The sequence below is a fragment of the Pteronotus mesoamericanus genome, unplaced genomic scaffold, assembly GCF_021234165.1.
Source record: "Pteronotus mesoamericanus isolate MK-2021 breed Mesoamerican mustached bat unplaced genomic scaffold, CSHL_Meso_final contig_181, whole genome shotgun sequence".
NCBI lineage: Eukaryota > Metazoa > Chordata > Mammalia > Chiroptera > Mormoopidae > Pteronotus > Pteronotus mesoamericanus.
This window is the reverse complement of record NW_026555077.1, coordinates 8,473,970-8,488,252: the sequence shown is the minus strand read 5'-3', so window position 1 is coordinate 8,488,252 and position 14,283 is coordinate 8,473,970. Positions and strand designations below refer to the sequence as shown.

General features: G+C 36.1%; 1 protein-coding gene across 3 annotated transcripts in view; it reads right to left on the bottom strand.

Annotated features, from left to right (window-relative positions):
* ADGRL2 (adhesion G protein-coupled receptor L2) overlaps positions 1–14,283 on the bottom strand; it is a 486,253-nt gene that overhangs the window by 82,829 nt on the left and 389,141 nt on the right. For all 3 annotated transcript variants that reach the window (XM_054566900.1, XM_054566899.1, XM_054566901.1), the window contains one exon: positions 1,194–1,407. In XM_054566900.1, coding sequence (XP_054422875.1) covers positions 1,194–1,407 — 214 coding nt within the window. The remainder of the gene's footprint in view (positions 1–1,193; positions 1,408–14,283) is intronic.

Genomic DNA, 14,283 nt, shown 5'->3' with positions numbered 1-14,283 from the left:
CAAAGGTCCGTGGCTATCATGGGTTCACAGGGAGGAAGGAATGAATAGGTGGAGCACAAAGGATTTTTAGGGCAGTGAAACTATTCTATATGATATAGTAGCCCTGCACCCGCACTTTCACAGCCTCAGTTACCTGAGGTCACCTTTGTGGTAGAAAAATACTGAATGGCAAATTCCAGAAATAAACAATTATGTTTTAAATAGCACTCCATTCTGAGTGGCATGATGAATCCCATGCCATTCTGCTCCATTCCACCTGGAACATCAATCATCCCTTTGTCCAGCGTATACACACGGCATATACTACCCAACTTAGTAGTGTGTCAGTTATCAGATCAACCGTTGTTGTAGCTCAGGGCTTATGTTCAAGTAACGCTTACTTTACTTTCTAATGGCCCCCATGTGCAAGAGTAGTGATGCTGGCAATTCAACTACACCAAAAAAAAGGGGGTAAAGTGCTTCTTTTAAGTGAAAAAATTGTATATAGAGGAAAAAACATAGTATATATAAGGTTCAGTACTACCCAGATTTAAGGCATCCACTGGGGGTCTTGGGAGGTGTCCCCCTGGATAAGGGGGATTACTTATTAAATTGTGGATACATCATAAATTTGTCAAAACCAACAGAATGTGCAACACCAAGAGTGAACGCTTATGAAAACTGTGGATTTTGGGTAACAATGATGTACCAACAAGGGTTCATTTTAACAAAGGTATCACTGTGGTATGAAATGTTAATAGTTGAGGATGTTGTGCACATTTGGGGGTTGGGGTATGATAACTCTCTGCTATTTCTGCTTTACTAAATAAAGTGTGAGGTGCAAAATTGAGGAGCAATTATTGCCAAACCCAGATATTTAAACATTCTTGATATTATAAAAATATTTCAAAATTCTGAAACCCTAAAAAACAAGGTTACATTTAAAATATTATACACCTGTACCTTTATATCTTTTTAAAAAATATCAAAAGATATGTTACATATTCTTTCTGATGTCAATCTGTATGAAAATGATAAACATTTAAATGTTGAAAACTTATAAAGTAGAAATCAACATCGGCAGGTAAAACCCTAACTTGATTTAATGAATAGGCTGAAATACGGACTTCTCCCACCCACTTTGGGATTAATATAATAATTTCACCAATTTGGACATAGTAGCTAAAATGGGATAGTAACACATGAATATTTACCTTTGAGTCATAATTTTGAAGGCATCTGGGAGGTAGCAGTCTGTATTCTCCATCTGAAATGGGTCAGCATCGCAAATCTTGTCGTCTGTCCGACCGTAGTTAGCGCTCTCAATCATGATGACATCACTGCCCGGACAGCGCAGGTCTATAGAATAACCTTCACAGGACAGTTCTCGCCTGACCAGCCCAAACGGTAATGCTGCTCTGCTGAAACCTTTAAAAAAGCAAAATAAAATAAAATTAACTTATTTATAAAGTATTAATTAAACAAGACATTCTCAAGTAACATAATTCAGGTCTATATTCAAGATATGTCACACAAACTATGTTTTTTAAAGTTATCCATTCATACATTTATTACATTTATTTAAATCCTTGGGTCTTTACTATGTGTCAAGAATTTATTATTAAACACACACACCCCCCCCTTTGGCTATACTATTCACCTTTATAAGACAGTTTAAAATTTTTCTAAACAAAATACTTTATATATAATCTTGTCATAATCAGAAACTAAGTGGCTCTTTTTGAGCTAATTTACATAAAAATGACAAATTTAATCAATGAATAGTTTTACAAATATAAAATGTGACAACTAATCAAGAAATGGTTTTCATTTATGCAATGGAATAAAAACTCTGCTATACATTGGCCTTATAGTTTCATTTAATGAAGACATATTAATTCCAGTCAGTAGCATTATCTTAAAAATACTTTTGTCTTAGCAGTTTCCCTCCAAAGTAACTAAGACACTATGACAGTAACATATTACAGCACAATAACATTTCAATTTATGCACATTTTATTTAACACTGACAAAAATCAACAGATGGGTAAAGGAGCCAGCACTGCTACAAAGCAGTCCAGCAAACTGAAACACCCAGGAAGGATAAAGGTCTCAAGATTCAGTTCTGTCAATCTACAGAATGGAGATTAGCAAACATCCATGATGTTACTTTTTCTACCTGTGTGACTCTAAAATGAGATAACGTGCATACAAGTGCCTAACTAAAAATCCTGTATGAATTTATGTATATTGCATTAGGCAGAGTATAGATAAGCCACTGTTCATGAACACTGTAAAGATTTCCCAAATTAAATAAAAGATTAGAATTTTAAGTTTAACCATTTATCAACCATGGGTCCCAAGGTAGTAACAGAGCATAAGAGAAAAGATAAAAATAGAAAAAAGTCAAGGACAGCCAAGAACTATATGTTCTTCGCTAGAGAGAAGCACATCTTCGCTAGGCTGGTATGCTACCTACTGGACAGCTGCCATATCAAAAACATGTCCTACACTGCCTCAATTTTCTTTTTCATTTCTGTTGTGTATAACCTATTTCCACCTAGATTATTTCTGTTACAAAATATTAGCAACAATTTTGGTATCATTTTCTTATGTCTGTTCTTTAATTACAGGATCAACATCACAGGAATTATTCCTTTTAATTGAAAAACACCAACCCTCAGAAGTAAACTGAAATACAAATTTCCAAGCTCAAGAACTGGGCTGTGTTCAGGTCAATCCAAAGCCAAAACCTTGTTCTCTCTAACTTTTAATGCCTCTCACTAATTTAGTGAACTAGAAAGTCTCCTGGATAAACATGCATCCTCTTTTTAAGGTGAAAATAATCCTACAAAAGGGTTACTGGGTTACACCTGAGTATGATTTAGAAAATTAGCAATTCTCCCACCTGGCTGACCTCTCAGTTTTACTGAGAAAACTAAGAGTGTAATTGAAATGAAGAAGGAAGGAAAGGACACAATTTGGAGCACAGAAATCAGTAGGGGATTGTGGCAAACCCCAACTTTGTTAAGTTTTCATTAAGAAGGGTTTATGATCTTATGAGATTACTAAAAGTATGTAGAGAGGTGCACTATGAATGAAGAAGAAATAGTGAAACTGAGCTGGGGAAAAGGCAAGGCAAACAGAAAATAGGCCAATCTTTCCAAGAATTAATTTATCAACTTGGGGGAAGTTATATACTTTATATACTATGGTATGTCCAGAAAGTATCCAGCCATATACTATGAAAAACAGAAATTTACTGAAGAAGACCCAATATACAAGAAACACTGTACATAAGACAATGACACCTCAGTCCCCTCAAAGTAGGCACCTTGGGACCTCACACAGTTCTCCCAATCACCATCAGCTGTCTCATCATATTTTCATGAATCTCATCGAGGGTCTGAAATCTCTACCTTTTCAAAGGTGATTTTAGTTTTGTGACAAGCCAGAAGTTGCAGGGTGACAAATCTGGGCAGTAGCAGGGCTGAGTCAGCTGAATGATTTGATGTTTCACCAAAAAGCTCTGCACACGAGGTGAGGCACGAACAAGCACACTCTCAGTGATGAAGCTGCCAATCACCAGTAGCCCATAGCTGTGGCCTTCTGAATCATCCAAATAGTTTCCTCAGAGGAATGTGTGAGCTTAACATAAAATTTAATGCAGATTCATTGCTTTACTTGTTCAGCCATTTTGAATAAGAAGGCTACACAGTACACATGCTCACTCAAGGGCATCTACCATCCCCACTGACTAGTACAGTGAAGTCGTCATTGTTCACACATGCACATTCCAATCCACTCTCCTTGGTTGCCAGGTTACATCAATGTTGTGCAAATCATTCTCCTTATATTAACAATAGCTGGACTTTTTCAGACAGAACACACCCACACACACACACAAGCTGGACTTTTTCAGACAGAACACGTAAGCACGCACGCACGCATGCATGCATGCACGCGCACTTTCTTCCGCCCTGGCTGGTGTGACTTAGTGGACTGAGTGCTGGCCTGTGAAACAAAAGGTCGCTGGTTCAATTCCCTGCCAAGGCACATGCCTGGGTTGCAGGCCAGTCCCAAGATGCGAGTGTGTGAAGAGGCAAGTGATCGATGTTTCTCTCCCTCTCTTTCTGCCTCCCGTTCCCTCTCTCTAAAAATAAATAAATAAAAATCTGTTTTAAAAAAATTGCTTTCTTCCATTTTCCAGATATTGGACTGTACTGCCTTCACAGATAATCCAGCTTAGTTTCATTATATTTATTTTAATTGAAATATGTTGAGGGTTTCAGAAAGGACATTTCTATAGCAAAAGCATTGCAGAAATTCAAACAACCACATAAAACTGTGGAGCACAGCATAGTTTAAATAAAAAATATTGCAATTAATATTAATTTTAAAAATTCAGTATTTTTATTAAGCAAAACTTCTGAAAAGGCACAACAAAACTGATTCCTGAACATTTATCCCCTTTTCTACACACTAATAACAAATGGAAGAAACCGTCACAAGTATGGTCACTATTTCTTAATCACACTTTCTTCCTTTATATATGGAATAATTCTTAACTGTTTAAATTGGGTGTTAGAAAAAATTTAAAAAATAACTTGCCAAGACTACATGATTGATACCTAAACATGACTTTGCATCAGAGCCATCTGGTAAATGTTTTTAAAAAGACTAATCCAGACCTATTCAATAAGAATCTCTAGGTTCAGATGAAGCTAAGATATCTGTTTGCAGGGAGGAAAACACAAATTTATTTGCAGCACACTGATATATAATAACTAATGTGTGCCAAGAATTTCTCCAAGGCCTTTATAAAATAGTTTTTATTTCTCTACTGAGATTACATATTTTTAAGTCATTGTCATCGTATTTCCCCGTAATTCTTTAACATAATTTTATTTTAATCTTTGAACATATTCTTAATAGGCACTCTGAAATGTTTATCTGCTAAACCTAACTTCTGGGCCCACATCAGAGGAAATCTATACTGAATGCATTTTCTCTCGAGTATGGGTCAACCTCCCAGTTTCTTTGCATGTCTTCTAGCATTTTGTTGTTCAAAACTAGACATTTGAAATAATATACTGTTAGCAACACTTCATTCAGACCTCTTTCCCCTGAGAATGGCTGCTGTTGTGATATTTTCTTTTTAGTTTCATGACTAGATTTAAATCTGCAAAATTCACCTCCCCCACAGTATGCAGGTCCTGTGTCACTCCTATTATTGTTACTGCTGTGGTTGTTATTTTAATGTTGCTGGTTTTTATTTTCTCACCTGGCTTTAGGGATCACCCTTGTTTCTGCAAAGTTTCGTGGTCACGCAATAACTGAACAGCGACTTTTCACAAAGTCCATGATACAATCTCTAACCTCTACCTCGTGATCGGAGTGCGTTAGGGACAATGTTCAAAATCCAGAGCATGTTCAAGTCAGCCTGGGTTACTTTTCTCATCAACACATGTGTATAGCTTTCAGTTTGTCAAGAGAGCATAGAGAACTTTGGGCTTTTTGATTTCCAAGTTTTCCTGGTTATGTTTCAGACTGGCCCTTCAGTCTCCCCACCTGAGACCACAACCTCAGGCAGAGCTGCAGGTTTTCCCCATCCGTTTTCTGCAGTGTTTACTGTTCTTCCTGACAACACTGCTGGGCAGGGGTTCCCACACTCCATTCCAAAACAAGCCAGTTTTCCCCGGCAGCAAAGTCACTGAATTTCAAGGCTGGCCTTATCCTAACGAAAGGACCAAAATGACAAGGAATTGCGGGGTGGGGTGGGGATAGGAGCAGCCCAGGCTGAACAGCTTTGAACTTCCACTGGTCACACCACAAGCTCTACCACAAGTTTTCATACTTAAATGCCTCCCAATTTCTTACATGGTTTTGTTTAACTTCCAGAGCACTAAAATGGTTGTTGACAATTCTGTCCAGTTTTATACTTGTTTGGGAGTGAGAGGATTTGCCACTCTTGTCACTCCATCACCACCAGAAGTTCCTCCAAAGACTACAAAAAATTACTGACTATAAATCCTTTAAACAACTGTATGAGATAGGTACTGTTATTACGACCATTTTACAGAGGAAGAACCTGAAGCATGGAAAATTACATTTTCCATGGTCACAAACCCAGGAAGAATGAAATGAAGGTTTGAAGCCTGGTATGGTAGTTCAGTTCCCAGGTTCATGGACTTAAATGTTACTTTAATGCCTCTCCAAATGATGACAATTAGCAGCAAGTTTGGGGGCTTCATGCAGAGGGCATAGTTAGGGTGTACTGTGTGCTTCTAGTCTTAGAGAAAGAAGAGCAGAAAAGGAAATAGTGCCTGATGGCCAAGTATTCAATGAAATTGGTCAGTCGACATAATCAACATAAAGAAATTCCAAATTAAAGCCTTTTATTCACACTACTACTCTAACATTTATTCTGAGGTACATGTTCAACTTATGCCTATTTCAACAAAGAAAAAAATAAGCATCCCAACAAATGTAATCCAATCTCTCTTGCAGCCCTAACAATTGGCGGGGGGCACTTGTGGGAGGCCGGGGGAGCAAAAGAATCAATACTGCAGCTTTGTGCTGTGCAAATGTGAACACTGCCAGATAGCGGTACTTAGTGTAAAATGAACTGTTTTGCTCCATTTTCTCCACTCTGAACAAATGATTTTGAAAAGACAATTTTTCCCCCCAAGCTATAAGATGTCAAGCAATAACTCTCTGTGCTTTAGGCTGGTGATTGGAATAAATACCTCCCAGCAACAGGTGCAGTGACTTAGGCCTGGAATCATTCACATTCAGGGGATAACTCCTAATAAACAGATGCACTGCTACCAGATGGGAATTTGTGAGACCAGAATTGGAATTCTGTCACTGAATTCTGCATCATTTATGAGCATTTTTTGCAAGAAAATATGCTACTGTGGCAATAAATAGTACATGCTGCTATAAGCTTAGACTTGATTGGGAACACTTTGCTTTTCTAACATTCTCTCCATTCAGTCTAGTTTTTGCACATTTCTGTAAAATCACGCACTCCTATAAAAGTCTTCTTATTAAGCTGTAATGTAAAAACTTCAACTTTTCTGGTGCTGTTTTTCTTAATTACTTGGAACTAAGCCCTGTCATGGCTGCTAGTGTTCATGCTGTCTAGGGTTCCAGTAAGCACCGTGACTTTTGATTATCAGAGACCTCTATGGGACTGGGGCTGTGACTTCAAGCTCTTCTGAAACATTAACTCAGGCCAGAGTCTATTACCAGTGCTGGCATCCAAAATCTCTGACTTATTCCTGTTTATATATGTTAATGAGATTTCTTCCTAAAATGGAAATGAGAAAACTACTTAATAAGGAGGGGACATGATTTCAACCAAGCTGAACTCTAACTTGCAAGCTTCCAGAAAACGTATTTCCAATTCATTAGGATTTAGATGAAAAGGGAATGTAAAAAGTAAACCTAAAAGATAAAAATATTTCACCAGTAGTTCAACTTTTTCACTTATCTCTGCATATTCATGAGGTCATCAAAATAAAATATTAAAAAATCAAGGACGTATAATAAAACTTCCATTTGTACACTAAACTTTTCTTTGTATACAGCCTGTGGAAAACGTATTTCATGTAAGTTTTCAGACTGTCACTCTATTGTTCTGGTTACCCTGTTATTCCATTTAGGAAATAACTTTACAAATCCAACCCTAAAACATCTAAATTTTTTATTCATTACCATTATGATCCTTTTAACCTGTCAGTATTATGTGAGGAGCCTAAATTATGACAATGGAGACAGAGGAAAGAACTTACTTTCACCTTTGATCTTGTTTTTATACTAAGATAAAAGAATGCAATGTCATTTTCCAGCTTAAGCACACTGACCTTGAAAATGTATCAATTTCAGTGTAAGTAAACTTGGTTATGAGCATGAAACACCAATCAAATCCTTACAGAAATATAAAGTGCGTGCAAAAGAAAGCATTAAATTTAAGATCATGTAACTACACAATAATCAACTCACTATACACAAGTGATACGCCTTCACTTCTTGGGTCATTTATTTACAAGATGTTTCTATTTTTGAATATATTTGAAATTGTGAAGAACTTCAAACAAATTATTTTCTAAGACAATTAAAAAATTAGTTTTAAGCCAACTTAACTTATATACAAAATACTGTGAATTAAATTGGCATACACAAAAAATTTCCCAACACATAAATGCTTGATGAAAAAAATGAATGCATAATTAAATCCAATTATAGTTTCTTGGGCTTCACTAAGTAACAAAATACTGGACACATTTTGCCAGTCAAAGGTAAAAAATTTATTTTTAGAACACCATTAGTAGTTAGGTTCAAATATTACTACTTCTGAAATCCTCTTAATATTTTAGGGAGAAAGTATACAAGTCCTTCTAGACAGTTTTGAGATTAAATTCCTCATTAAAAAGAAATTAATCTTTCCACTAAAAAAACTTGTAAACCACTGATTAATAATTCACAAGTGCCATTAAAATAAAGCGATTAAAAGTTATAAAATATGATCAGTTCAATTCAAAACTCTAAAAGAAAAATTCCTGGTAAGCATGTCTGTTAAAAATAATATATGCCACAAAGAGATGCTATCAATAGTCTCAGCATATAACTGCAACTTCCCCCAAGTTCACAAATATAGAATACTTAATTCCTATCTCCTTTTTTTTAAGAAAAATAGTGAATTTTGTATTAAGTCACAGTGTCACCCTTACCACTCAGTGACTATGTTTAAACTATTCCCTCTGCAGAGTATTTTATGCATTTTTCTCTTAAGACAATAATTATTCTCAGAATCCAGTTCAAGGCTTCCCTGATAATGAGCAAAGGAAAACCTGAGCTCAAGTGTGGATCATCTATTTTCTTTCTTCTAGCAAATGTTTATTTAGGACCTACTATGTGCCTGGGACCCTTCTAGATACTTGGGATATAACAGTGAACAAAAATATCAATGATCCCTGTGCCTGAGTAACTTACATGAGAATTGAATTCTCCCAGAGGAAAGGTATCTTATCTATCTGGATGACCAACATAATGCCAAAACCTAACAGTCAGTTTACACTGCTCTCTCTATAGAGGATATGAAATAAAAGCATGTTAAATAAACAAATGTACTAGTAAATTAAGTGATCGAACAACTACGACCTCCTCTACCAGAGCAGGTAACATACTCTCTTATAGATTCCTCTCCTACTGAACTCTGAGCTGCTCAATAAAAAGAAGTAAATCCTATTTACTTCTGTGTTCTTTGTTTCCAGCACAGTGCATGGCACATAGCAGGCATGCACATTTTACTTAATTTTATCGTATGTTTTATTTTATACTCTAATTCCTTATATAAAAAGATATCCAATATATCCAAGAATACAAAATGAAAATATTTTTATGGGAAGAAGAAAACACACCACAATTTTATCTTTTGATATGTCAGTTTTGAAGTTTAAGCTAAGAAAATCTTTTATTAAAAAGGCAGCTGTCAGAAGATCAATTAATATAACAAAGATGAAATCCCCAAATCAGTGGGACTTAACTATGAATTGCACCCTTAAATGACTGTCCTGCTAAAGTTCAAAATCATCCAGGAGTTGAGGTCCTTAGTCATAAAAGCATCACAAAAACCAGAAAAGCAACTTAATCCCCCTCTCTTTTTACTTCCCCAAGAAAAATAGGGAATACTCTTAGATGTACTATTTTTATAACTAGTTAAAACCAGTTTAACTTTAAGTAGCTGCTATCAGAAATGCAGTTTCTGAAGTCATTCATATTGTACCATCAAATTAAAATTCCTACCTAATGCTGCATAATTATTCACTGATAACAACAACAAAACTTGAAAACAATCACCAAGTAACGAAACACTGATTTCATTATTTCCTCAGGTACAACTTATTTCTACTCCCATAGTGATCATTTAACATAATCTTTTCACAATTTTATTATTTTTTGCTGTGCTTCTGTTACCAGAAATTCCATAGCTTCCCTGGCCACACCCAACCTCATAATGTTTGTCCTTAAAAGAGGCTAAATAATTTTTTAAAAATGCAAAAATAGGAGACTTGTTCCCTCATCCAGTGACTCACCCCCAAAAGCCATACTGGCTAAAGCATTCTCTCCCTTTTCTGTATTAATCTGATGAATAAAGCTATTTAGGGGTGGAGACCTCGCTTACAGTATTCGCCAGGGAGGTCTCCCAGAAACAAGAGAGTCAAAATTCAGATTCTAAGATTTTTTTGTTATTGCCTTCTTATCTTTAAATATAAACAAGGAAAAGTTTTTTAAATCCACACAAAATTATTAACCATAATTTCATTTTTAAATATTTTCATAATTTCATCTTTTAAAAGTTACATTTAAGTCTAATCACAAGAGGGACAACAATGTACAAGAATGTTGAGATTTTCATGTCAATTAACTGTCAATTAACTTTTATTTGGCAACAATGATCTCTACAGGTGGAAAGAGGTTACCAGTGTAACAATTAGCTTCCTCATCGAAGGTATCTACTATAAGGCAGGCAGTTAATACCAACTGTAAAATGTGTGAGTTACCTACATCGAAATTGCACTGCAACCACCCACTCATTTCACTCAATCGCAAACAGGAATCCAAATGCAATCACATTCAACCACAGATGATTCAAACGCGTGAATATCCTAGAAGGGAAAGGCTTTCTATCTCCATATGCATGAGGTACTTATTTCTCACTTCAGGTTGGAAAGATTCGGACAGCCTGAAACCAGTCTCAACTCTTATATCTTGACTTTTCACAAACTGTTACCCACACTAACATTTAGATCATTTAAAAAGTGTCAGACGTTTAATCTTTTTCCCACTGAAGGGAGAAATTTCCTGTCTTTCTTCCAATGTACTGTAAGTCACTCTTTCCCCTAAACCTCAAAATACCCATTCTTGAAGTTAGGACTTTTTTTTTTTAAACTAATCACAATAATACCTATCAGAAATAATAGAAGGGCTTTTCTGCTAAAGTAAAGGATTTTAGAACCAACGTGGTTCTAAAAGAAAAAAATAAAATATTTACTGAAGTACTTTCCCACCTCAAAAAATAACTAGATCAAAGTAAATTTTTTTTAAAAATTTCCCCCTTTTCTCCTTAACAATGCTTAAAATTTTATTCCAAATTATGCTATATACATGAAATTTTTAAACCCAAACCTAGTACTACATGTAAGACTCTTCCTTTACCACTGAAGATTATTTTTCTCATGAACAGTTGTGAAGATAAATTTCTAAAACATTTACAGAGCTATAGGATCAAATCACCAAGTATGTAAGGGAATATTTTAAAAAATTACTCCAGTCAACATTGCATTACTCTGCCGTTACTTTCATCAATATTCCTCGACCAATTAAAAATTATAAAATGATAAAATGAATGAAACCATCTGCTGCAGTGAGCCCATTTTGCGAATTTCACTTCAAAATGCAAAGTCAAAATAATCAAAATCACCACCAAATGGAAAATAGTATTTCTAACGTTACCTCTTACAAACATCTTTAGCAACCTCATCCAGGCACTGCTCATTCATTCATCCTTTTGTATTTGTGTCCTTATCTCATTCTAATTCCTCCGTGAGAATCCGGAAGAAGCCACAGAAACTAACAGTTCTCTAGTTGGAGCAATTCCATTGCCTCCACAAACTACAGAAAGCCCAAGCAGTGGAAAAAGTCCTCCGTGAAGCAAAGTGATGACTTATAAAACTACTCTACTAACTGTGATACTATGAGATAAAATAGAAACCACTTCCCAAAATGATATGAAAATTATCAAATAATTTCTTAAATGACAATATAATGACTCTGATTTCATGGGTGATTTTGGTGTTATTTTTGTATTCTAAGGTTGAAGTTTTTTGTTGTTGTTCTCTCTTTTTTGTTGCTGTTCCATTTTCAATGAAAAGCTGAGGTTCCAAAGAACACATTCAGCTATTTTCAAATCTGTGTCACCTGAACATTCAGGGAGAGAGGGAGGGAGAGAGAGAGAGACAATTTAAATCTGACACTGTAAAGTTATAAGGTGTTGCCTTAAAAAAGAAATACTACTACTTTTCTGCAGAGTTGAAATTATATCCTTTCTTCTACTTAACTTCCAAACTGAACATCAAGGGAGCTAAGAAACAGCATGGCGGGAAATGCGAGTGTATAAGCCCTGACCCTAGACAGACAACCCGCTGGCATCCTTCCTACTTGCTTCCTACAGGTACCAAGAGTGCAGAGGCAACATAGCAGTCCCAGAGTCTGGTTTCAGACATTCGAACAAATGACAGTTGACCCTCGCATAACACAGGTTTCATCTGCCTGTGTCCACTTACACACAGACTTTTTTCAATAACTGCTATAAAAATATATTCTCTTTCTTATGACTTTCTTAATAACATTTTCTTTTCTCTAGCTTACTTTATTGTAAGAATACAGTATATAACACATAAATGCAAAATATTTGTTGCTATTGGTAATATTCCTAATAGCAGATTATTACTAGTTAAGTTTCAGGAATGTCAAAAATTATACACAGATTTTTAACTGTGTGGGGTCCATACCCCTAACCTTCATTTTGTTCAAGGGTCAACTGTGTAAGGAGATGCAAGAGAAATGGCTCATAGGAACCCTGGTTGAATCAGTGTTGCTAAGCCCTAGTGTTCTATTCATAATTACCTTCCTGCTCTTTGTTCCAAATTTCCCAACTCAATCCAGGCTTCTTCCCAGTAAATCCATAGTTGCCACTTTGCTGATGTTTGTGTGTTAACATTTACTTGCTGAAAGGTGGATGAATGGTCTATTTTTATGAAATTAACTATTCATATTAAAAAAAGCAAATGGTGCCTATGACCATTTCATATAAAATGCCATTCACTTATTCCATATAATTCATCAAAATATACCAATTTAATCTATTTACACTAAATGAGTCTTAATTTATTCATAATCTGAAATTTAGTATGTGCATCCCTGCCTTCATAACTTTTCATACCGTTCTCCCTATTTGGAATTCCCTACAGTATGCTCAGCTTCACCCCTCCCCAACCTCACTTAGGGGTCAGAAGCTCCCTCCTCTTAAAGCCTTCTGTGGCAGAAGATACAGTATAAAACTATCAAGAACCTAACTTAAAAGTTAGGCTTGATTCGGAGGGGAGATAATAGCTTTTACACTTAGGGCACAAATTATGTGCCTAAGACTCCCAAAATCACAATAACAAATGTTAGGTTTTTCAAAGAAAAGCATTTAAATGGCGGGGGGTGGGGGGGCGGTTCGGTCACTGTGGGTTATCATAGTGCCTCACATGTAATACTCTCCTACACTGAGTTTTGCTGAAAAAGCAAAGCACCAGGACAACCACATTCCTAAGGATGCCCCAAGAATGTGAAAACAAAGAACCACTCCTGCCCTTTAGTGAGCTGCTCTCCCCATCTCCCTGCTCTTTGGACATCTGACTTGTAGTTTCTGCTCTGCAATAGTATTCTGGCAAGCGTGTCAGCCGCATTACCTTGTAGCAAAGTATCCACTTATATCCCACAGGCTGGCTAATGTGCTTGCTTGTTTCCTGTGTTCTTAAAACCTAGTTCTTGGCCACACTATCTTGAAAGTCTTGGTCTCCAGGGACACAAAGGCTATTTCTAGGAACTTCTGAACCATATGCTATTTTGCAAATGTACACTGTTCAGCACAGACCATCCAGGTCTGAACCTAGGTGCCACTGCTTCCTAGTTGAGTGATGTTGTTCAGAGGCAAAACTCTGAACTTCAGTTTCCTTATCTGTAAAATCAGGAAAATAATAACTCCTGTGTCTCCTAAGATTTTGTAAGGATTAAATAAGTTACTGTATTGTAAAGTCTTCAAAACAGTGTTTGGCAACTCTAAGTGTTCAATTTTGCCAGCTGACTCTCCTTCAAAGTGGTGCATTTGACACCAGGGCGTAAGTTCTGGATTCCATCTCCAGTGAAATAAGAAAACAGCCTAATTGGTCAATTATCAACCAAATGTAATTGAATAACTCATTATACGTAGATAATTTTCAGATTATGAAATTATAATTACAGGTCATTAGAGATCAGCTAGTCCTTATTGTTCCCACCTCTGTCCCCTACACTTTGAGGACTCAAAGTTCACTTGTCTGTTGTGTGAGTGTACATATATGTGCACATACGCACACAGTACCCTGGACCATAGGTCAGGAAAAAAGACAGGGATTTGCAATTACTTAGAATATTCTACACACACTGTATCTTCTCTTAATTATCACGATGATCCTGGCTGAATCCACA